The sequence below is a fragment of the Sapajus apella genome, unplaced genomic scaffold, assembly GCF_009761245.1.
Source record: "Sapajus apella isolate SASKATOON/1434 unplaced genomic scaffold, GSC_monkey_1.0 scaffold22, whole genome shotgun sequence".
Taxonomy (NCBI): Eukaryota; Metazoa; Chordata; class Mammalia; order Primates; family Cebidae; genus Sapajus; species Sapajus apella.
This window is the reverse complement of record NW_022436962.1, coordinates 18,992,727-19,019,206: the sequence shown is the minus strand read 5'-3', so window position 1 is coordinate 19,019,206 and position 26,480 is coordinate 18,992,727. Positions and strand designations below refer to the sequence as shown.

General features: G+C 35.7%; 1 protein-coding gene across 3 annotated transcripts in view; it reads left to right on the top strand.

Moving 5' to 3' along the window:
- USH2A (usherin) overlaps positions 1-26,480 on the top strand; it is a 763,828-nt gene that overhangs the window by 235,689 nt on the left and 501,659 nt on the right. For 2 of the 3 annotated variants that reach the window (XM_032289234.1, XM_032289233.1), the window contains exon 20: positions 2,300-2,533. In XM_032289234.1, coding sequence (XP_032145125.1) covers positions 2,300-2,533 — 234 coding nt within the window. Of the gene's footprint in view, positions 1-2,299; positions 3,828-26,480 lie in introns of those variants that run through there. The other variant, XM_032289235.1, reaches the window with a different exon arrangement.

The following is a 26,480-nucleotide window of genomic DNA, read 5'->3' as shown; positions in this document are numbered from 1 at the left end:
CTCTGATCATCATTTCCAGCAAGTTGTAGGGAAAACCTTAATCTCTGTCACTCCTAGGGTTTCCCAGTAACCTTCAAAGAATTGCCAGTGTCTCACCCACTCAAAGCATGGCAAGGTCCCAACGTATGCAAGGGCACGGGGCGACTACTGCTGTAAGGCTTAGGCTGCTGGTGGAGGTGTCATCACTTCAGGGCCAGGGTGCTCTCTGGGACCAAGAGGCTGACCAAAGTTAGGTGCCTGGACCATTGTGAGTAAACTGCTGAACTCACAGGCTTGTTACTTTGTGCTAATGCTCTGTTTAACATTGAGAGTGGTTATTGCTTGTTTGCTTTAATTTAAATCCGTTTTTAAGCTTTAAAAATCAGAAAAGTAGACATTAAAGGAACTTTTTGACCAAAGAAGATATACAGATGGCAAATACACATATGAAAAATGTTCTATATGATATGTTATAAAGGGAAATGCAAATTAAAACAAGATACCACTACACACCAATTAGAATGGCTAAAATCTCAAACACAAACAACACCAAATGAGGATATACAGTAGCAGGAATGCTCATTCATTGCTAGTGGGAGTGCAAAATGGTACAGCCACATTGGAAGACAGTTTGGCAGTGTCTTGTACAACCAAACATGCTCTTACCATATGATACAGCAATTGCACTTCTTGGTATTTACTCAAAGGAATTGAAAACACAAAAACTTGATATATAATTAGATATATATATGCACATTATAGCAGCTTTATTCATAATTGCTAAAACTTGGAAACAACAAGGATATTCTTCAGTAGATGAGTGAATAAACTGTGATAAACTATGCTACATCCAGACAAGAGAATATTATTTAGGATTAAATGAGCTATCAAATGATGAAAAAACATGAAGGAAACTTCGTTGCATATGATTCAGTGAAAGAAGTCAGTCTGCAAAGGCCACATGCTCTATGATTCCAACTAGGACATTCTGGAAAAGGCAAACTGTGGAGATGAGTAGTTACCCAGGGTGGGGGCAAGGAGAAATGAACAGGCAGGGCACAGAGGATGCTTTGGATAGTGAACATTTTCTGTGTGATAGAATAATGATGGATTCAGGTCATCATACATTTTTCCAAACCCAGAGAATGTAAACACCATGTGAGAGCGCCAACGGAAACTATGGACTTTGAATGATGATGTGTCAGTGCAGATTCATCTACTATAGCAAATGAACTATTTGGGTGCCAGATATTGTTAATGGAAGAGACTGTGCATGGGTTGGGGAGATACAGTAGAACTCTCCACCTTCTTCTCAGTTTTTCTATGAACATAAAATTGCTCTTTAAAAATACAGTCTATTGGGTGTAGTGGTGCCTGTCTGTAGTCCTAACTACTTGGGGGGCTGAGACAGAAAGATTGCTTGAGCCCAGGAGTTCCATTCTGTAGTGAGCCATCACTATGCCTGTAGCATAGCCACTGCACTCCAGCCTGGGCAACAATGTGAGACTCCATCTCTTAAATTAAAAAAAAAAAAAAAAAAAAAAAGCTACCCCTGGCACATATAGCCTATGAGGTAGCTGTGTTCCACAGAAGCAAGCAAGGATAAATAAAAATAATAAAAGTCTTTTTAAAAATGACTTCCTGACTCCCTTTTACACAAACACAAAGTTTTGGCAAACTTGCGTTAATATTCCTGCATTACCCATTGATTGGCATGGATTATGCGTGGCCCCTGTAAATTGTAGCACTGAGTTGATGCCACTTTAAGGCGAGGGGCTCTGCCCAATGGGATTAGTGCTAGTTATTGGCTGTTGGTTTCACTGTGGGATCCTGCACCTCCTGGGTGAGGCAGCTCTTACTCAGCCAAGGGAATTTCTACACAGAAGGGGGCAGCCATGAGCCATCAGAGATCAACAGGCACAGGAACTGGGCCGTTAGGGCACATTACTGGTAAAGGGACTCTGGTTGGGGCACCACCCAGAGTACAGCAGCTACTATAATATATAAGATCTATTATTAGCTAAAAGGAATAGAGAAGTTATTTTCAAGAAAAAATTTAATGTGAAAGTTTTCTGTGAAGTATGTTGGCCATTTAAATTTTGTTTTGTTGCATTTAAGATAAACTATATATTGTGTTTTCAGCTCCTAGAACCATACAGATACTTGAAACCACAAATGATTTGATTTTAAGTGTGATATATACATATATATATATATATGTGTGTGTGTGTGTGTGTGTGTGTGTGTGTGTGTGTGTGTGTCTAGAGACACATTTTTAAAACCAAATTCTCGACTGTAACAAGTGTTTTCTAATATTTAGCACCAGCCCAACTGAGGCCTCCTCTGGTTAAAGGAATCAACAGCACGACAGTCCATCTTAGGTGGTTTCCACCTGAGGAACTGAATGGACCCTCTCCTGTGTATCAGCTGGAAAGGAGAGAGTCATCTCTACCAGCTTTGATGACCACAATGATGATGAAAGGAATTCGCTTCACAGGAAATGGGTATTGCAAGTTTCCCAGCTCCACTCACCCAGTCAATACAGACTTTACTGGTAAGTGTGTTTTACATTGCTTTATTTAGGAGACGCAAAGCTCCAAAATGTTTTCTATTATTGTTATCACTTTACAATGAATTTTTACTATACCTGCTATACTTCTTGAGCCCTTTGATAACTTTTGCCTGATTATGTCAGCATGTCCATCTTTTTAGAATCCTGGGGAGAAAAGTCAGCTAAGTGAAGGAAAGGGAAAAAAAAAAAAAAGATGTGGATGAAGAGACAGCCTTATTGGATCAAAGTATATGCTTCGTATTTGTATTTTGGCAAAGTATTTGCCAGGACATGTTCCTTGAAATATTATTCAATGTGTTGTGTGAGTGAACGAGTTTGAAACATTCCCTCATGTTGTCGGAGATTCTCAGTGTACACCAAGTTAGTTACTAAAGCCCCTAAGAAGCATTATAAGAAAGCCATTTAACTTTGCTTAGATAAGCATGCCTAACAGATATTTGACGTAAAGTTTTTTTTTTCTTTCTCTCGCTCTTTCTTTATTCCATTTTACACTGTGACAACTGAATATCTCATGTTCTATGACGAATATTGTGGGAAAAACTAATCCCAGGGAAAGCAAACCTTTCTCTAGGCCAAGACTGTGGTAAAACAAGTGAGGCTCTTGCCTCAATCACAAAAATGAACTAAAATCTCAGTGTTAATGTAGATATTTTAATGCAGTATTTTTAAAATGAAAATCAATGTGAACACTACAAAAATGTTATCAAAATTTAAGCAAAGACAGGTTTGACCCTGTACTGGCACAGTCCTGCCTCAGGCCTTACCCGGCTCCTGGCCTTAGTAGTACCACAATATTTTGGAAGTCCCACGACCTCTGTGAATTACAGCTTCTAATATCACTATTTCAATATAACGGTAAAAAACTCTATTTATGGTACATACTTCACTTTTCCAATTTTTAAAAAAATTTACAAAGTATAAGATATATATTATTCTGTAAACTCATAAACATGTTCATTTAATCATCTATGAGAAAGTCATTTTGGAGCAAATAGCTAGTCTTTAAAATATTGCATATGTGAAGACGATGAAATGGAATTTGACCTATAAAATTTGTATTGTTTTATTTTTATCTAAAACAGTAAATAGTTTGCTTTTCGTTGAAGCTGGCTGCTGATGCACCTTTGTAATGAATCATGATTATGTTCTAGCTGAGATATATTGAGATTAATGCATGCTTAACTACTCTCCCAGTACATCAAAATCATCGCTGAGCATTAGAAATTGAACCATTGAGCTAAAAATGCTCAAATGCTGCTTTATATTCTTCAAATGGAAAAAAGGAAAAGAAAAAAATAGGTAAAGAAAAGGAATACATGCATAATAGTAAAACCCTTTTCTCAAATGAAAATAGAAACCACCTCCCTGGTCCAATATTTGGCTTGTAATGTGTTTCTTCCAGGAAATAGCATCCGTTTCCATTCAACTGGGCATAGCTGCTGCATAGATGTCAGCTTGGATTTGCAGGCTAGCCAGCAGACAGATTTTTGATGGGATCACCTACTGTTGTTGCAGTGAAAGATAGAGTGGCCCGTCCATCGTTAATAAATTTAGTCATCCTCGCTATCTCCCTTGCCGGCCTTATACTCTGAGGTGCAAGGGCTAGGGGCAGATGCAGTGTCTGGGAAGTTTTCCAAATTCCTCTTTAAAAAAGTTAGGCTGTAAACACTGGCCTCACTAAGCAGAATCCTTCTGTCTATAACAAAGCCTCCAGCTGCACAGAAAATGTGCTTGGAGTACACATCATTTGAAGGACAAGGCAGGGAGATCACAGTTCTGGCTTGAACTACTCCCTGGAGCTTTGGTGATTCCTGGAGAATGAGAAGTTCTTCTGAGTTCAGGCACGTTCCGGGACATTGCGATGCCCTTTTTAATGGTAGCTTGGCTTTTCTTTTAAGACTCCCTTTAACTTTTAATATAACCAGGTATATGCTAAGTTATTGGTTTGATCCTTTGGCTGAAAGCTTTAGTTGAATGATTTTATTGAGTTGTACCAAAGCCTAACTATATTTACCCAATTAATAAGCTAGGACAGATTTTCAAAACCAACTCAATGGCTTTCTTTAAACTTGCATCTTTCCTAGAGAGGTAAGCATATAATTAGCATCTTATGTTATTCTTACTGATATATTATCCTATTGAATCCCTCTGCAACCATATAAAAGTAGCTCTTTTTACCCTCATAGTACATGAGGAAAAGAGGCTCCAATGAGTTCCTTGCCCATTGTTCTGCAGCTATTGAATTTCAGTGTTGAAATGTGAATTGAAGCCTTCCAAATGTAAAGGCAAGGCCTCTGCTACAGGATGGAAAGGAACTTTTGTAGACTGTTCATTGGAAGTGATGGAATAGGAAGTATATAAAAGAAAGAAAGAGGGCTAGGAGGTGAAATAATTATCACCCAAATATTCTTTAGCCAATATTGCTAAACTCTTTGGATTTGTCTTTCAGTTAGTGTCAGCTCACAAACAGCAAGTAGTATTGGCATTATTTATTCATTTATTTGTATTCCCAAAGACATATAGGGATCAGTGTTTTTTTTAATAGCAATTAAATCCGGAGTGTTACTAGGAGCCTAGATGTTTAAGATCTAAATAACATTATGTTAAATGAGCTGAAGTGCTATGCCTTAAACAGTGCTTTCAACTCACACTCCTTTATATTTCATGTAGTTTTTATATTCTGAGACAAATTTAAGAGCAAATCCTTGAAACCTCTAATATGATGAATTACATTTTAAAAGTTAATAACTTTAAGATAACTAAGATGTCCTTCATTTTGAATTATTCAATTCAAAATCTCTAACTTCAACTAAAGTGACGTCTGAATAGAAATATCAATACTCAAAGACAAATATATGATGATGTACATAATTATACATATTTTATATATGAAAAAATAAGTTAGACTGTACCCATCAATGACAGGAATTATAAATGCATTCATAATACATTTCATGGTCATGAGCACTATATTGAAAAGTCTCTGTAAAGAGTATCTCATTATTATAGTCCAAGAGAGGAATCTCTTATACAACTTATCCCGCTTTCATATTTGCTTTAAATATTTTTTACCCTACACAATAGAAGGAGAATAATTCAAGCATATGAATTTATGGTCTAAAATGTCATTTAATATTGTAAGTTATCAAGCTTAATACTGTCAATAAACTCTATCAAGATCTACCTTTGGGCAGAAAGAGAACCAGGTAAAGCTATTCTGAGACCTGTTTTTGCTTCCTTTTCTTTTCTGATACAAGCGTTCTTTTAAAAATCTAATCTCCAGTAAGAATATATTATCAGTCATTTACATCATAGTTTAAATTTAAAATAATTAACTGGATATGATTATGAGGACTTTGAAGAAGATTAACTGATAAATTAGTTTCAAATCCAGGCACCATTATTTATTAGCTAAATGCAATTAAACAACTCATTTAATCTTTTTTTTTGTTTCAGTTTGATTTTTTTTTATAAATTAACATAATTCTACTTACAGTATTGGTATCTAGCAGGTGAGTGAGGATTTGAAGGAGATAACCCACCTAATGAACTTTGTACCGTGCCTACTACACAGATTATTTAGTACTCATTAAACATTAGCTATTAGTTATTATTCATTTAACAAATATTTATTAAGTGCCTACTATGAGACAGGAGCCACAAATTATTTAGTATTCGTTAAACATTAGCTATTAGTTATTATTCACTTAACAAATATTTATTAAGTGCTTACTATGAGACAGGAGCTTTCCTAATTGAGAATATTCTACAATGATAAAATCCACATTCTATTAATTTATTTGCTGTTATACATGCAAAATATATTTGCTCAAATGTTATATCTGCGGTATGAGTAATATGCAATATTCTGTATTAAAATGTGATACTTGTGTTATTGAAAGTGATGAAATTAATTGACTTAGTGTTGAGGAATTGGGCAAACTATTTTTTCTGAGTGTTTAATCTTGCTCATCTATTAAATTGAGGATTTTGTTGGATGATCAATGCTTCTAACCTCTAAAATTCCAATTTTATGAATACAGAATATTTAAGAGGCCCCACAATCCAAAATAAAAGTTGTAACCATGGTATCTGTGCGTTTAAAAACACCTAGATTTTAAAATAAATTGTTTGTATGATATTATGTTTATTAATACAATTTAAGATTGATATAAATTTACTGTTTTTCTCTACTAATTTAAGAAACTGATATGGGCAGAATTCAACATAAAATAGATATTCAGGTCTTAGGTCATATCAGATGATACAAAGAAGCACAAAATTACAAAAGTTTCATGATCTTATTAGGCAATGATATAAACAGTCATGGTAAAATAGTCCCCTGGTTACATGGGGTTAACAAGACTTGCTTCTTCCGACACAGGAATAGCAAATAGAGCCTCCCCCTCCCTTATGCAACTAGAAGAGGATATCATTGTGTCTTCAGAGAGAAAAAAAATCATACTCATTTTTTTTCAGGAATGCAGAGTAAATCTACTTGATTTACACAAAGAATTTAGTTATTTCCTTGTAATGCTAGTAATCCAAGTGGAACCTGGTAAAAACAGCAACTAAAATACTTCTCAGATTGGCATTCCAAAGGTGACCCTCTTTCTCCTTGTCACTTATATTTTCCTATTAGCGAAAACAGGTCCATGATCATTTGGGGGAAGGTTTGACTATTGTAGTATCCAGATGCCAATCACACCAGCCTTTTAAACTGCTTTTACTGGTGACCCTGCCCAGAAATCAGGAACTGCCTTTAGGGAGATCTTTGTAGCAAACCACTGGGGAGATGAGCACACACATGCACCTGGATATAATTCCCTTTTATTTGTCTTCACGAGAAATGTGATTACTGATGTTGAATATCTTGCAGATGAGAACTCTGTACAGTTTCTTCATAATAATGACGTTCAAGGACACTAAATGATTGTCATACATTTTTGTATGATAGTATTCACCTTCCCAAAAATGGCTGAACTAAAATGCTTTAGAATACAAAATGGAATTAATTACCAAGGGATGAAAAAAGAAATGCAACCACCAAAAATCAATATGTTTTAAGAGCACATTTTTTACTTCTTTTACTCTATAATATTTATGCCTTATTGTTATAGTTTTTATTATTTTTAGTGAATTGGGACATTTAAGCACTTCATAAAAGAAAGCTGATTATAAGCAGTTATAGTGAAGGTGCAAGTAGGGCAAACTTCTTCAGATAGACTAATTAGTAAAAGCATATTAATTCTGACCTTCAACACCCTTGGTGTCCCAGTATTTGTTTTCCTTGGAGTGGGAGCAAGTATTTTGCCAGAAAGTGCTTGAAAAAAAGAAAAAAACAAAACAACTAAACAAAACCCCAATTCGTTTGAAGACAGATTTAAATCACAAATTTTACCTAAACTTTGATGTTAGATTTCAGCCCTAGTTATTGAAAAACAAAAATAATAATCTACTACGTGCCATAGCTGTTTAGTGAACAGGCAGTAATTATATTAAAAAATTAAAGGCAAGAGTAAGAACATGGTATGTGGGAGCAAAGTAAAGGAGAAATAATTGTCAGAGTGTGACAAAACTCTGCTGTGTTTTCTGATTATGAAACAATCAGAAGAGATGAGAATGGCTGGTTGAGTTCCTCAGTTTGGACTGAGGACAAGGATTTAAATGTATATCTTCTTAGAATAACAGAAGTCACACTGACCCATGATAACTAGAGATATGGAGAAGTAAATGTCAAAACTGTTTATTTTTTATTATATTTAGTAGAAAGATATAAGTGAGTTCTTAGGAAATACCATCAGATGGCATTGATGACATTGACAGATGGGAGAGGACCATTATTTCCCCATTCACCAAATTCATCATAAGGCCAATTCAAGAATGCCTGTGTTTTAACCCTTGCCTTTTAAAAGTAACTTAGTTTGAAGCATATTTGTGTAAGTCTCCTTTTGTTTGAAATATTAATGTTAGGTAGATGGTAAGCTGAACCAACACTGAAAACTGTTTTTGTTAGTTGTTAGCCTGTTTTAGTTAACTTAAAGCATCTGTTTTTTTATCACTGTTATAATTTTTCAAAATGCATTGTCACCTGATATACAAACTACACATGTATTCCTATATATTCATGCCACATGCATAAACATATATTTTCCAGATTGTCCCTGGGTTTTCTGTTACCTCTTAATGGGCTCTCCTTGCCCACTGCCTAGACAGAGCCAATTTATCAAGACAGGGGTATTGCAATAGAGAAAGAGTTTAATTCGCATAGACCCAGCTGTATGAAAGACTTGAGTTTTATTATTACTCAAATAAGACTCTCCTAGAGTTTGGGAATCAGAGTTTTTAAGAATAATTTGGCTGGTAGGGGGTGGGGAGATGGGAGTGCTGATTGGTTGGATTGGGCATGAAATCCTAGGAAGTCAAAGCTGTCCTCTTGCGCTGAGTCAGTTCCTGGGAGAGGACCATAAGATCAGACGAGCCAGTTTATCAATCTGGGTGGTGTGCTAGCTGATCCATTGAGAAAAGGGTCTGCAAAATATCTCAAGCACTGATCTTAAATTTTACAATAGTGATACTATCCCTAGGAACAATTTGGGGAGGTTCTGAATCTTGCAGCTGGAGGCTGCATGGCTTCTAAACCATCATTCCTAATCTTGTAGCAAATTTGTTAGTCATACAAAGGCAGACAGGTCCCCAAGCAAAAAAGGGGGCCTATTTAGGGGGAAAGCTGTTACCATCTTTGTTTCAAAACTAAATTATAAACTATGTTTTTTTTTCCCCAAGGCTAGGTCAGCCTTTGGCCAGCAATGAACAAGGGCATCTTAGAAGTTAGAAGTAGGATGGAGTTGGTTAGCCCCGATCTCTTTCACTGTCATAATTTTCTCAGTTACAATTTTTGCAAAGGCAGTTTCATTTCTATATAGTCTCAAATATACCTGCTCAAATTGTCCAGTGTTATTTCTGCCAGTACGTTGACCATTTTGGAATCTTTTCAAAGACTTCATTGCTTTAAAAAAAATGCTGTTGTTTAATGACATTTTGTATCAATATAAAACAGACTAATTTTAATTTCTCTTTTAGTCAGCTTACCTGGGTAGGAAAAGGAACTCTGAGCAGAAAAAGAATTATAATTGGTCAGCAATGATAGTAAAACCAGCACCTTTGAAGACTATTGATTTTTTGATTTAATAAGATGAATTGTTTTGTATATGTTTTCTTGAAAAAGTTAAAACATTCAAAGATGTATAATTATAGTTATTTTATACCAGTTATAGCACTCTTGAAGAATATAGATTAAGCTCCTTTCTATTCAGATAGAGAGGAATCTGGGAACATCATTGTCAAAATGCCATCTCTTTCAAAACTTGGTTCTAGTACTCTAAATAAATGTTTTACAATATTATGCACCAAATTCATATGGATCTGAAGCCACTCAATTTTTGCCTTCTCAGAAGAAAGAATTTGATTGAGGGGACATAAGGCTGAGTAAGAGACCCAGGCTAATTTTAGAGCAGGAGCAAAAGTCTATTAAAAAGTTTTAGAGCCGGAATGAAAGGAAATAAAGTATACTTGGAAGAGGGCCAAATGGGTGACTTGAGAGATGATTTGACCTTTGAATTGGGGTTTTACAGAAGGTCTTGCGTCCTTTCTGCCCTGATTCTTCTCTTGTGGTGGGCTGTCCACATGTGCCGTAGACTGCCAGCAATTGGAAGGAGCTGAATGTGCAGTGTGTTTACTGAAGTTGTAGGCATGCTCACTTGAAGCATGTTCCCTTACAAGTTAAGTGTTCCCAGAAGGTCATATACCAGTTAAACTCCACCATTTTGCCTCTTAGTATACATGCTTGAGCCCACTCACTTGGCTCCTAAGATCTCTTTGGGAAGCTGCTGATCACCAGTTTTGGGGGGAGGGTGCTTCTCTTCCCCTGCTTGTAGTCTAACTACCCACTGTAACACTAACAGTTTCCCTTAAGTAGGGGAAATGTTAAGTAATAATATGCAAACCACATTTAAGGTCTATGTATTGAAGGAGGCTCACAAACATAGCCGTAGGCCATTTGTTTGAAGCTTTGAAAAGGGAGGCTCAGTTCCTTACATTCTCTTGGCTGAGGAGAAGTTTCTATTTGGAAGTTCTTTGACTTTAGTGCAACTTCAAAAGAAAGGCATGAGAAAGAAGGAGAGAGGAAGAAACACTCGTCCACCTAAAGCCATCTCTGGCAATGGTGGCCATATCATTTCCACAAACAAAGGGCATCCTTGGGGAATTTCATAAAGGAAGAATAAGGACTTAAAGGAAGACTATGGGAATGATTGAATGATTCTCCCTCCAACAGAAAATTAAAAAACAATGTGGATGGATTTTTCTCAGCGTCTTCCCTTCGTGTTTTTCTTCTCCTGAAACCTGTTCCTCCTTCTGTATGTAACATCCATAGTGAATATCGCTGATTGCCTTAGGCAGAAACCTTGGAACTGTCCTTGAATTGACACTTGAACTATTCACTTCCTTCCCCCATTTCTATGAATGATTCCTCCTCTGGCCATTCTTCCTCAGATACATCTCTTGGAACTATCTGCTGGCCCTACAATTACTGCCTAGTCTAGACCTATGTTGTGGGCTTCTCTGCCAACAGTTTCCATCTTCTCCAGGCTGTTCTTCAAACTAATGATGTTCATTGACATTCTCTTTTGTAAAACTTTTTAATGGTTTTCCAGTGAGAGATGCCCTGCACAAGCCCTTTCCTACTTACCTGTCTTCTATCCACGTACCTCCTCATCTCTCAGCCACAGACTGGTTTACTCTCCAGCTCTAGACCATTTTGAAGTCTAGTGCTTGCATGTAGTACACTCTCTCAAGTGCCCATCTCTTTGAACATATTAATACCTTTGCCTCGTATGCCCTCATCTAACCTCTTTCCTTTCGCCTGGCTAATTGCTATGCATCATGAAAGGGTTAGCTTAGCTGTTCCCCTAAATAGCTTTCCAGCAGCCCCAACCCCCTCCTATGCCAAATCTGGGTTGAGGGCCTCTCTTATATACTGCTATAGAAGCCAATACTTGCTTACCACACTCTATTAAAGCTAGTTGTTCAGGGAGCTAAGCTATAAGGATGCAAAGACCTAACAAAGATACAATTGACTTTGGGGATTCGGGGGAAAGTGTGGGAGGGGGTGAAGGATCGAAAGAAAACCTACACGTTGGGTACAGTGTATACTGCTCAGGTGATGTGTGTGCCAAAATTTAAGAAATCAACACTGAAGAACATATTCATATAACCAAATACTGCCTGTCCCCCCAAAAAAAGAAAACCAATTGAAAAGAAAACAACTGGCTGTTTGCTTATCTGTGTCCCAAGTAGACTGAAATTATGACTGTCTTTTTCACGATTATAACATTTGTGTCTTGCATAGCTTAAGACATTTACCAGATGTTCAATAAATATTTGTTAACTAAATGAGTGATAGAAAAGAGGGAAATCCAAAAGATAGATCACTTAGCTGTAAGAATTATTTAATGGTGAAATTCATTATGCATTTGAATATAGTACACATTTTTAAAAGCTACCTTTTTGAAAGTATTGATGGCTTAGAGTGATAACTCAATTTGTTTAGTCTCTGTTGGCCTTAGATATATAAGAAAATATTTTAAACTATATAGTACCAGAGACAAAAATAATTTTCTTGCTAATGGTCCTCAGTTGCTGGCAAAGTTACTTGCATATCAGTTGTTATAGCCAGAATGTTATATCAGGAATTGTTTTCTGGCCCACCATAGCTATCATACTGTATTGCTGAAAACTAGGTGGTGGCACATCTCTTAGATACATGATCTCCTTAGGCTTATTAAATTTTGAGGTTAATGAATATTTTGACACTTTTACCTATACATATCATTAGGGCTTATTGCAATAGGTTTAAGATGACAGTCATAATAAACATATACAGTACAATAAAAAGCACTTTTAATCTTGAAAGTGCTTTATAAACAACAGTGATCAATGCTATGGATGGATTAACAGCATCATACTGATTGAATTCTATTTCAAGGGCAATGTAGGTATTGATGTTGGCAATCTAGTTCAGAAGGCAGCAGTGGCTGTAGTAAACCTTGCAGCTTCTGGTATCAGACTCCCCAAGTTTCAAATCTGGCTCCCCAACATGCTGCTGTGCAATTTTGCACAAGTCATTCCTCCAGAGTGAAGCTCAGTTTCTTCATCTGTTAATGGCGTATTGTAAGGTTTCAATACAGGAATCACTGTAAAGGATTAGTATGCTGTAACTTAGTATTGTGTATGCATTTATGACCGGTATTCTGTAATTCTGGACTTGAATTATGTGCCTTTCCATTGCACACATACATCTTATGTCCGTAAGCCACATAAATCTTGATGATACTTCGTTGTGACCTCTCTCTGCTACATAGTATTATGACCATTCACTTTATTTTACTCATTCTGTAAACCTCTGACCTTTGTTTTTTGTTGTCGTTGTTACTTTTCTTCTTCCTCTAGAAGCTTACATGTTCTGCATCTCATTTCTCCACATCCGTTTAAACAGCCAACTTTAAATGTTACATGTACTTGTAAACCTTAATTCTATTTTTCCCCTTGTCTTCATAATCAGTCTTGTCAAAAACTAAGACTCTCTTAATGTGTCACTTTCTCATGGATCTATCACTCCTCAATCTATTGTCATTTGGATTCTTTTCTTTCACTTCTTTATTGTAAGTACTTTCTTCTAGACTGTCAATAGTTTTCAAGACAGTGAACTCTCCTTAATCCTCACCCTATGTGCCAATAAATAATATTGGTGCTATTTTGTCCTTTTAAAAAATAGGAAGAAACTAAATATTTCTCACTGGGTTTCTGCTTCTATTTCCCCTGAACTCTGTTTCAAGCTTTGATTCTGCTTTTTACATCCACCTTTAAATGGAGAAATTTATTCATTCATTTGGTTTGTAGGCAGTTTTTTTCTGATTTCCCTCCATTAGCTGCTGCTATGATTGCTGTTGTAAAAAGAATATGGAGCAACACAGGTATGATTCCTACCTAACCTTTTTTAGGGAGCTTAAAGTCTTGCACTGAAACCATGCATCAAACACATAATTAAGTAATTACAAGTGACTTCTGTCTCCAGCTATGAAGCGTATCAAAAAATCTTCCTGCTGAGAAAAGAAATAGAAGGTGGACAAAATTTCTTATAAATATGGTTATTTAAAGACAAAAGTGAGTAACAAGGGCTTCTAGGACTTGTGGGATCAAGATCGCAGATATAAGAAAAACCATGTAGGTGAGCCTTTTACATACATTTGTTTTTTCCTTCTGTTTTGTTTATTAATTATTCTACTGCATAGTGTTAGGCAAAAAGTAATAATACAGGTAAAAATTTTGAGTCTGGGTGGGGTCCTGGTATACATGCTAGGTTTTCAATTAAAATCCTAGAAGAACAAGTCATAAATAGGCTATTCTTTCTTAGATAAAGCCTCATTTCATCCTGACCACTAATGATGCTAATGAGAAAAAAGTTATTTTTTGCAAAAAAATATTTAGATATTTGCTGAAAGGAGATCACATCAACCAGAGTCCCAAAGTGTACAGTTTTTTCCTACACAATGTCTGGTATTCAATAAAAAATTACCAGGCATACCAGAAAATAGGGCCAATAACCAAAAGATAAGATAAATGAAACAAAAAATAGAAACATATCTTCAAGTAATTCAGATATATGGAAAAAAATATATATATATACACATATATGCATATATACACATACACATATAGGTTTATATGTGTATTTCCAGAGACTTTAACATAACTATGATTAATGTTACCAGTGAAAATATTCAGAATTTAAGCAGAAAATGGGAATATATTAGAATAAGAATTATAGAGCTGAGTAACAGCTGAAGTAAGAAACTCAATAGATAAAATACTAATTTCATCCCTGATAAAGTAAATGGTCTTGTACTTTATGTCATATGCAACAATGAAAGTTGGGAAGAAAATATATATAAAACACCTATTTGTAGCCATTTTATAGCAACAGTGCAGAGCTACTATGCTTAAGTGAAAAGAAGCAAATGAATTGAGTTGCACACAGATGGAATTATTGAGCTCAAGCAGAGGCCATTGGTATATCTGGTAAAGAAATAAAAACTGGAATTCAGGGCTATGAAAGTAGCTCAGATTTGGAGGGTAGGTTGCCAGAGAGAAGAACAATGCTGAAAAATAATTCCAAATTTTGTGTAACAATTCTTTTTGGGTCTTTGGCAAACTTTCAGAATAATTCTATGAGAAACATAGCAGAAAAGATCTGCTTGGTAGATGGATCTAAGCAGAGTTTTCAGAGGCAACATAGAGCTAAGTATACACACATGGAGTTTGGACTTAACCAGAGTGGAGAGACCTTGGTGAACACTCTGAGCTTTCACTCGAGTAGCCAAAGAGTCCATTCTTTAAGTTCCCATGCTGTAGGAATAAGGGCTATTCCTTAGGAACATTATGAACTGAAGCAAATTCACCCTAGTGAAGCCTAAAGCCAAGCCTTAGTAAGTCCAAAGTAATCTGATAATTTTACTTCCAGTCAAAACAGAATTTTGGATTCATTAGTAAAAGATAAAATAATCTATGTGTCATCCATGAAGTGACCAATAATAAAGTGTTAATAGTTAATAGAGGCAAAGACTTCAAAATAATTTCAGTTAATGTTAAGAGAAAATAAAGGACAAGGTGGACAGAGAGGATAAGATTAAAAAGTTTCAACACAAAATTGAAATCTGTACAGTAATAGGAAAATATAGTATGTAAAGTAAAATACCTGAAATTAAGAGAATATTGATGAGTTACACAGATGGAACATTGCAGAAGGCAAGATTAGAGAACTCAGTGGTCAACTGTAATTTTCCAAACTGAAGCATAGAGAGAAGGAAATGAATAACATGGAAAAGAAAACAGCATGTAAGAGACATATAGAACATAGGTATATTTGAGGACCCAGAAGGAAAAGAGTAAAAGAATGAGACAAAAGTAATATTGTAGAATAGCCAAGTAGTACCAAATATGAAAAATAAGTTCATACATAGTTTAACAAAGCTTAGCAAACCGTAAACAGGGCAAATACAAAAGCCTTGTCTAGTATACTATAGTAAAATTGCTTAAAATAAGACAAAAACTTTCAAAAGCACCTGGAGATGGTGGAGAGACTTACTACCTTCAGTGGGGCAAAAATAAGACTGATGTCTGAGTTTTCAACAACAAAAAAAGAATGTCAGAATATAATGGAATGATACTTTTTAATGCTAAAATTATTTTTTTTAACAATAATAACACCAAAAGAAAACTACCAGTCAAGATTTCTGTACCCAGAAAACATATCCATCAGAAATGGTAAAATAAAATATTTTTCTTAATAAAAGAGTTGAAAAAGTTATCAAATGACTGTTACTATAAAAATCATAAAGTTTATTAAGACATAGAAAAAGATCCCATAAGGAAGCACAGAGCTGCAGGAAAGAGTGCAAAACTCTAGAAATGGCAAATAGGTGTGTAAATAAAAAGTAATATTTATGATAAAAGCCATAAAAATCATAGTTTGAAGTTAATAACATATGTAAGAAGAAAATGTATGACATCAATTATTTTGTCACAAATGGTGAGGCAGCTTACATGGAGCTAAACTGTGGTAAAATTCCTGAAAAGTTAGGGAAGTTGAAGAATTAATACAAAGTAGGCCATAGTAGATCAAGGATTTAGATTGTGATCCCTAAGGTAATAACCAAAAGAATGGTTTAAAAAAATTAAGAAAACACTAAATATTAAATAAACACAGGTTAAGCTGAAAAAAGAATTGGGGTGACAAGAAGAAGACAGAAACAAAGAGTAAATGTGATAAATAAAAGGACAAATACCACTGTGCTGAACAATTACATCTGTATATAAAACATGTAACACATGCTATTATTATTGTCATATGTAGAACATCACTTCCAACAACTATATAATATGCATTTTTGAGGAACACATAGGACATTTTCCAAAATATAATAGGTAACATCCTGGGCTATAAATATGTTAATTTTTTTATTTTTTCAAGAGATGGGATATTACTGCATTGCTCAGGCTGGTCTTGAACTCCTAGCCTCAAGCAGTCTTCTCACTTTAGTTTCCCAAACTGCTGGGATTACACATGTGATGAGCCACTGCATTCAGCTTGATCTCGTTATATTTTATATTCTCTGACAACTGTGGAATTGAACTAGAACTCCAAATTTAAAAGATAATCAGATTGGAAAATATTCCTGGCTTAAAAAGAAATAATGGAAATTTAAAATTATTTTTAGCTAATGATAATAATGCCTTAATACATATAAAAACATAGGGTGGACAATATCAGGAATCATTTATTGCTTTAAATGCATATATTAGAAAAAGAGAATAGTTAAATATCAATTATCTAAGCTTCCAAGTCAAGAAGAAACCAGGAAATTAAAGGAGCATGTGAAACCCCAAAAATATTTGAATGAAAGAAATTATAAAAATAAGAGAAATCAATGATAAACAGAAATGTAATGGAGAAAAGAAGTAAGACCAAGAATTGACTCTTAGACAATTTTCAAAAAAAAAAAAAAGTGCTTTGCAAGTGATCAAGGGAAAGAGAGAGTACAAACTACTATTCTCAGGAATGCAAAGAGCCATCACTAGAAATCTTACAGAGTTTAAAAAAGTAATGTGTTAAGAACAGCACTATGCTAAAACCTTGACAGCAGGTAAAATACAGAGAAAATGCCCAAATTTAAACTGACACAAGAAGATATAGAAAATCTATGTGGTCCTAGATGTGTTTCAAAAATGAAATCCATAGTTAAATCTTTTACATAAAACCCCAGAGCAAGTGACCTGAGTGGTGGATTTTATCAAACAATTACAAGAGAAATAATAGCAGTCCTACACAAACTCTTCCAGAAAATAGAAAATTTCAGTGGTTTCTATCTCATTTTATGAGGCCAGAACTTACACACTAAAATCTGACAAATAAATTACCTTAAAGGAAAACACAGGTCAATAATAATCACAAAAGTAGATTCTAATATTCTCTGTGCAAGTATGTGTTTGTATGTGTGTGTGCACATGTATGTATATATGTACATAAAATGTTATAACCATGCATGTTTTATCCCAGCAGTGTAAACTTTTCAAAATGTATGTGATTCACCGTGTTAACATAGTAAAAATGAAACATTCTAAATTATCACCACAGATTTAATAAATGCATTTAATAAGATATAATACCTATTTGTAACAATTCTCAGCAAACTAGGAATGAAAGAACACATCCTAATAAATTGTTTTTGTAAAAGACCTCTAATAGGAAAATATCGAATCGTTTTTCTCAGAGGCCAGGAACAGGACAAAGAAATTCACTATCACCACTTTTATTTAATGTTGTACTGGAAGTACTAGCCAGATAGTATTGTATAGTACTAGCCAGATCAATATGGCAATAAAAGAAATAAGTAAATACATAAATATTAGATATGTCAAAGAAGAATTAAACCATCTTTATTTGTAGATGTCATTATTATATGTATTAACAATTCAAAATAATATATAAGCTATTCACTTAGTAAATTTAGGAAAGATGTTGGATAAAGATCAATGTACAGAAAGCAAATGTTTCTATTGAATAGCAAAAACAAATACTGTAAAAAATAAAATGTTTAAAAGCACTAGGCATACTAGAACTAATACACATAAATGACTTAGAAACAAGTCTACTTAAAGGTAATGTAGAAACTCTACTCTGAAAACTACAAAAGATTACTGTGAGAAATTAAAGACCAAATAAATGGAAAGATATGCCATGTTCATGGATCTAAAGACTTAATATTGTTAAATAGCAAGCCTTCCTAATTTGATCTGTAGAATACATTTAGTCCCTCTCAAAATCCCAGGATTTTTGTAAAAATTGACAAGCTGATTTTAAAATGTACATGAAAAAGGAAAGTACTTAGAGTAGTCAGGGCAATACTAAAAGAAGGCAAAGCAGGAGTATTTACATCTCAAGACTAGCTACAAGACTGCAGTAGGTAAGCATGTATAGTATTGGCATAAGAAAGACAAGTACAGTAATAACATATTACCACATAATACACCAAAGAAATACATACATATGCAGGGTACAATGGCTCACACCTGTAATCCCAGCACTTTAAGGGGCCAAGACAAGAGTATTGCTTGAGCTCAGGAGTTCAAGACTAGCCTGAGTGACATAGTGAGACCTCATCTCTACAAAACATTGAAAAATTAGCTGGGCATAGTGAGGCACCTGTAGTCCTGGTTACTCAGGAGGCTGAGGTAGGAGGATCTCTTGAACCCAAGAGTTCAAGGCTGGAGTGAGCCATTATTGCACCACTGCCCTCCAGCCTGGGTGACAGAGCAAGATCCTGTCTCTAAAAAGTAATAATATTAAATACATACATATGTGCACTAAAAAGCACGTGCAAAGTTGTTTATGGCAACTTTAGTCCTAATAATCAAAAACTGTTAACAATCCAAATTTCCATCAACAGTAGAATAGATGATAAACTAAAATAAATTTATTCAGTGGACTATGTATAGAAATAAAAATGAACCAACTATTGCTTCAGTGAACAATGTGGGTGAATCTCATAACCTATTAGTAAAAGAAGCTAGAATCAAAAGAGCCTACTATTCTATCTATATAAATTTCTCTTTTTTTTTCATTTTAACATTTATTTTAGGTATAATGGGTATATGTGCAGGTTTATTAGTTGGCTATATTGCGTGATGCTAAGGTTTGAGGTATGGGTTCCATCACACAGGTAATGATCATGTTATCCAATAGGTAGTTTTTCCAACCACAGTCCCCTCCTTCCCTTCCAGTGTCTGCTGTTCTCATGTTTATGTCCATGTGTGCTTAATGTTTAGCTCCCACATTTAAATGAATATGCAGTATTTGGTTATGGTTCCAGCATTAATTCACTTAGAATTATGACCTCCAACTGCATCCATGTTGCTGAAAAGGAAATTGTTTTGTAATTTTTTATGATTGCATAGTAGAAAGGACTGTATTTTGTTCTAAGAAGGAGCTTAATTAGGAAAAATATGAAATACTCTTGAGTATACAGTTGACCAGTTCTTTCCTTGATGCTACTGCACCTCTGTAATGTATTTTTCATAGCTTATATAATTGGTGTTAATATGCTATGTTGTTAAGTTCAACTGTGAGAAATATAGTTGGGTGAAAACTGATTTCTTCTACATACTTGTAAATTCAGTAGTAAGAAAAAAAAGAAATATAATTAAAGATTGCGAAATCAATTTGACACTCACTTAAAATGTGTTGAGTGGAGGCAGCAAGCGGCAACCTACATCTTATGCTGTTCTCTCCTTGTTTATTTCATAAAACTGTGCAAATTAGAACTTTAATTTACAGAGCTGTTAAAGCCTCATTAAAAACTTTCAACAAGTATCCTATTTTCAGAGTTTTTCTCCTCTTATATCTAATATGCAACATTATCTCTGTTACGTAGGCATGTATAAGGCAATATCTGCAGTCATATTAATCTAAACTGCATATATGATATGAAAGCTTTTCACATGGAAAGGACACTAGCAGTGTCTGTCAGTTGTTTCCCAAAGTGAGTAATTTCTCCATTTACTTTGTGCATATTGGCATCTACTAACACTGGATCTCTATTGTATCATAGGAATATAATTTGACTCCAGTGAAATGGGAGAATTCCCTGACACCCCCTTGAAGGACTTGTGACAGAGGCGTGTCTGCTCTGCTCCACCAGCTGCCTTGTGCTTAAAACCCTTATGGGAAGGGGAACTGGGCAAGCACATTTGGGCTCTGGCCCCATGGCAGTGTCTAGGGGTGGGTGCCTGTGACTCCCAAAGCCCCTGTGGGTATGTAACACTGCCCTTTTAGCTCTGTCATCTGCAGATGGCTTAAGAGTTAACCAACTCAGTGCCTTCTTGGTACCTAGGTTCTTGTACAGTGTCTAAGAAGAATCAGGTTACATAGACAAACTGAAGGATGGTAAATGTGGGGGATTTTATTGCTGGATGGAGGTGACTCTCAGCAGGATAGATGGGAAGCTGGAAAGGGGATGGAGTGGGAAAATGATCTTCCCCTGGAGTTCGGCCATTGTGTGGCGGATCTCCTGACTGTCCCCAGATGAACTCCTCTTGATGTTCAGATTCTCTTTCTCTTCTCTTCTTCTCTGTGGCACTGCTCTTCTACTCTTCTGTTCCCCTGCTCTTCTGCTCATGGAGCCTGGGGTTTGGGGCTTATATGGGAATAAGATAGTGGGGCATGGTGGACCAAAAGGCAACCTTTTAGTGTGAAAACAGAAGTGCCTTTTTTTTTTTTTTTATTTAGGGCTAGGGTTTCCAGGCTTGAGGGTGGGGCCTTTGCCAGGAACTGCCCCCTTCTACCCAGCATTTTTCTGCCTCCTGTCTGTATCACCAGTAGACTTGTTCCCTGCTTTTACAGGACTTATGGGAATAGAATCCATGACTGTTTGACTACTCTTAACTGCCATACTGCTGTTTTTCTGCCCGGGTGGATGTTATAGCCAAAACCAAGTAATCAACATTTTTTTTTTTAAATCTTAAAATACTAAATTAAGCCTTAACCTTTAGAAAAAATTTTGTTGTAGACATAGATTTGGTATTTGTTTCAGACATCCTTTAGGCTTTTGGTCTAGCACATGGCTACCCCTTCATACCACATTGTCCCTGGCTGACCCAAGGAGGGACACATGGCCACTTCCTTTGTACCTTGGCCATTGCTGTACTAACCACAGATAGTTAGGACAGCTATGAAAGCCTTCTCCGTGCAAAACTGATTCTGTTCTCATGAGAATTTGGAATTGGAATTCAGAGCTGACCAGTCGGTCTGTGTTTATCCTGAACATAACGTAAAAATTAATTAAAATGAGAGGCAGGCAGAGGTGTATTGTGGTGGGGACAGGTGAGAAAGTGGGGCGGGGGAAGGGAAGAAGGAAATGCTGACGTCTATGAACAGAAAGCAGCAGAGAGGTGGGAAACAAGAAAGCATTCCTCAAAGCTTTTCCACTCCCAGTCCAGGGATCTTGCCTAGCCTTGAGTTACAGAACACACCATATCTCTAAATAATGCAGCTCTAATTTTGCTCAAAGTCCTGGTGTGAATATGCAACCAGAGATTTTTAACATAAAAAAAAGGTATGAGCACATGAATGGAGTTGAAGCCCTGTGAATGGACCAAGTGATTCAGGGTTAGGGACAGACCCTAGGATGAAAGTAGGCATTCAGAGACAGATAGCTAAAAAAACAACCAAGAAAAAGCCAGATAAGTAGGTGAAGGAAGGGCTGCTTCACAATCAAGGAAAGATTCATGATTTTGGTAATATTCACTAGCATAAAAGTTGCCTAGTGGTCAGGTAGGCAAAAAGCTGAAAATGTGCAGTTATATTTTTACCGTTTTTGTGTCTCTATCCCCTGCTACCTGACTAAACTATTTTTAAAATTTTATGACTGAGAGCCTTCCCAAAATTCCTAGTATTTTATATAAAGTATATTTCCAATACATATTGATAACTGAACAATCATATTTTCCTGGGGTTTATTTTAATAACATGTGCCTTTATTTTAGCCAATGATATTTACAAAGCTTTGCTAAAATGTGTTTTGTTTAACTTGGTTCTGTATATTTTTCAATGAAAAGACATACTGAAAGGACATTTTCCAAGTATTAAAAAAAAAAAACCTCTGCAGTCCAGAATGCATAATATGTTCTGGGATAGTTAAAATTCTAAGAGAACTCTTCTTTGTTCTTTCCTTGCTCGCTCTTTGTTCTCCAAAAGGGCCGTATTTAAACTATGGGTCATTTCTCATCTGAATAGCCAGGGAAGATTAGCTACATTGCTACTGATGCACTTGATATTTTCTCATTGCATAACATTGTAGCAACAGATTCTTAGCCAGTCTGATAAGATAAAATGTTCATAATACTTAGAGGATAAAGGGGATCATCACTATTTAAGATCCCTTTAAATCCAATCTCCTGATCTGCATGAGATTACATTTTTGGCTCTCATTTACCAGTTCCCCCTGAAGGACGTCTTGATATAGCTACTGGATTCCTGGCTTATATTTTGATCCAAGCAGTCTGGTTATTTTTCTACTCAGTAGATACAATAGAAGACCAAAGCTTCTTGCATTGTAGTCACTGACCTTGCCAAACCATTTCATATTTTCTGTAGATTTAGTTCTGGAAAATCAAATATTAAGCAAGTTTGACAATTCAGTTAAATTCCATAAGATCATCTATCACATTACATACAGTAATTGATTTTATGTTAATTGGTCATTAGTTTCATGGTTCATGTTTCTGGTTTTCTGGTAGAGTTTCCAGAAATGTTCATGTTAAATGAAGAGCTATGCTGCGTAAATAAAATTCAGTAAAACTTCCCTTTCATTTTAATTACGTGCTTTTGAAAACTAATTTTATTGGGTCTCTAAAACAAAACCCATAGGATTCAAACATGAATTTTCTACTCTTTAGGACATTTCAATCATGAAAGAAAGAACCATTTTTCATCATCTCAAAATAATTTTAGAGCACTATTATTTGTAGGTACAAATAATGTTTATTGACTTGCTTCATATTTAATAATCACCAATATTTATGAAATGGTGCTCTAAGCACTGTGACTAAAAAAAAAATTAGTTAATTTTACTAATTTTTATCCCTAGGAGGTTTAATTTATGCTAGATAATATCTGAGAAAAAGTCAATAGTATGATGTTGTTTAAAAAAAAAAAAGAAAAAAAGTAACTGCTACCCTGTGTTGTATTAGCAGAATTGTCAAGGCTAAAATAAATAAGGCGATGATTAGACCCCACTTGGCAATCTTTAGCCCTTGATAGGAGTACCATGTTCCATTTGGGAAGGCACACTTATTATAACATTGACAAGTTTGGCAGAGGTTTCAAAAGAAAGCAACAAAAAATGATGAAGGGCTTTGAAAATGGGGCCTATAAGAAAAGGCTAAGAGACCTGAGAATGTTTAATCTTGAGAAAAAAAGACAGAGGGGACACATGGTAACTCTTTACAGATGCATAAAGAGGTGTTATGGAGAGAAGAGGGACCGATTTTTCTCATTAGTCAACAAAGACACTTCAAGAAGTAATGGGTTTAAAACACGTGGGGGGAAATTCAGGTTAATTGTTAGATTAAATTAGGTAAAATTTAAATATTTAAAATGTTATGATTCTAAGCATAATTTGACTGTGGAGACTAAATCACCTTAGAATTGGCATAGGAAAGTAAGGTGAAAACAATTCAATCTGAATGCAGGGGGTTAATTATTGAGAGTTTATAATTGCATTAAATGTTAGCATGTTTTAAAATACTTTCACATATATTGTTTTACTGGTCTCTGGACATTCTTAGGAAAGAGGGAGAGTATCAGCTAGTTTTACAGCTGAGAAAATGGAATTTCAGAGAGGTGAAATGTTGCTTCTAACTCCACGCCCTCGATTAGACAAAACTGCTAAGTATCTAGGATTAGACAAGCAAGACTAGAAGCCAGCTCTTCACATGTTCTGTCAATGTGTTTCACATGGTACCTTGCTATCTTTTCATCAGTAATATGATTTCTCTTGTGGAGAAATATTGTTTACATAGACGAACAAGAAACATGATCGAACTTATATCTGCTTTACCTATGTCTAGTATTTATCTCCTGTTATTCACAATTGTGAAGTAAACTCAGCACTTTGGTATTATATTTTGACAAATCACTGCCAAACCTAATACAATTTCCAGTTAGTGTGATGTGGTGAGATCCTACCTTCTACCGTTACCTAGAGGTGGAGACACATTTCATCTTTTTTTTTTCTTTGCCCAACTTCCTGATGTGAAACACATTTCATCTTTTATGAATTTCATATTCCTCATCTGAAGGAAGAAAAGTATAATATTTTCTGGTTTCTTCAAGTTTTACAATGAGGAGCAAATGAGAAAATACATTTGGAAGTACCTTGACTTGTTCAAAGAAAAGCTATAAAGTGGACCTTAGCATTGACTTTGCTTGGGGGAAACTGTGTGTTGTTTTTGTGTATTGTGGATTTTGATAATCCCTTTCCAGTTTTATTTTCGATCCTACCTTTTTTTTTTCTTTTCCTAATCTCAGATTTCTGAGGTCAAGGCCAATGTCTTTGTTGATGCACTTAAAATATACTAGCCTAGTGTAGGTGTTCAGTAATAGTTTGGTGAGTGACTGAGAAAACAAATGGATAAATAAATATTTTCAGTTGGATATTAGGTTGTAAATGCCATATATAATCATCCTGTTATACTCCTTTATGTAATGATGTATGTTTAAAGTATTTTATATAAGCATTGTATGCCAGGTTCTCAGATCCTGTGAATACAAGGCACTCAAAGTCTAATGGGGATTTTGCATATCACTGCAATGCTAGGTGTAGACAAAACTCTTCCCAGTAAAGCAAGGTAGCTGATGCCAAAATGTTACCAAGGAAAGACCCATTGGTTGGTTGCCAAGACCCTTATGGAGTCTGAGAAGACTTTTTAGACTCCTTTAACCATGCACACAAACTGAGTAAAGTAATCCAGGAGGCAGGCTAAATGGAAAGGCTCTTAGTATGCTGAGCTTGCTAGGAAATGAAGGAGTTTTAGGGAAAATGTCAGCCTCTGTAGACTCCTGTGATGCTCGCTATGGTGCCAGCCTCCCCCCGGGAGCCCACAGTACCCAGCAGGCAGACTGCAGCAACGAGGCTTACTGGGAGGATACGGAAGAGCTTAATGGCCCCCTGTGCATAATGTTGAAAGAGGCTGCAGTTTTTGTTTTCTTCGGAGATTAACGTGTGTGTATTGCAGGTTCAAAATGGTAAGAATCTCAATTAGAGTTGCAGGAAGTTGCATAATATTCTCCATGTCTTGCTTTTTCCGCACACCAAATAACAGAATCTATTTGCCAAATTATGAAGGCTGATGGAGAATGAAAACTGTAATTTGAGTAAATGGGATCTTTGCCCCATTTTTTTCAGTTAGTCACAAAGTTTAAAATGCAAAGAAGTAAATCTCCCAAGGGAGCAATTCTATTTCATCTGTGGAAGTAAGACATATGTTGTTACTGATAAAACCTCTGTTGTGAAAGCAGAGCCAATCCTGGGAAAAACTTGAAGGAAAAACTAGCTCAGAGCCCTCTGCCTCAGGAGCCTACGGCCATTGGGTGCAATCGGGGCTGCCTGTACCCCTTTCTGAGGCTTTTCTTGAAGGCCCGCTTTTTCTTCTGATTACCTTAGGGCAGTTGTCTGTCTCTCTTAAGAGAAAATGTACCTGTCTTGTGCCCTGTCCCTTCCAGTCCCTGAGCTGGACAGTAGACTGATCTGACAGATGTCACTTTGATATTAAATCAGTGGTAGCAACATGTTTCTGGATTTTTCTTGGCCTCAGTAAGACTGTATGTCCACTTACTTAGAGGCCTTCTGGAGAATATCTAAGAACTCAAAACATGAGATCAAATTGGAGTTATATAGGAGAGAAGATATTTAACTAGTTGGTCTTATTATGGCTGCACTCGTAGGTCCTGCCACATGTAAAAGTTTCATTTTTTTGTTTTGAACAAATATTTATTGAAAATAATAAATTACCAGGCACTGTGTTAAAACATACAGATGTGTAAGCAAATAAGGCACAATCTATGGCCTTTAGAAGTCTAGCAGATACAATATTTTATATAAATCATCTTCACTCAAAGTTATTTATTGAGCTTCTACTATGTGCCATGCACTGTGCATGCTCCTGAGGAGCATAAGAGACAAAATTCCTGTCCTTGTGGGAGCTGTAGTCTAGTGAGGTCCAGCAGGTGAGCAGCAATCCATGTTAATTATTT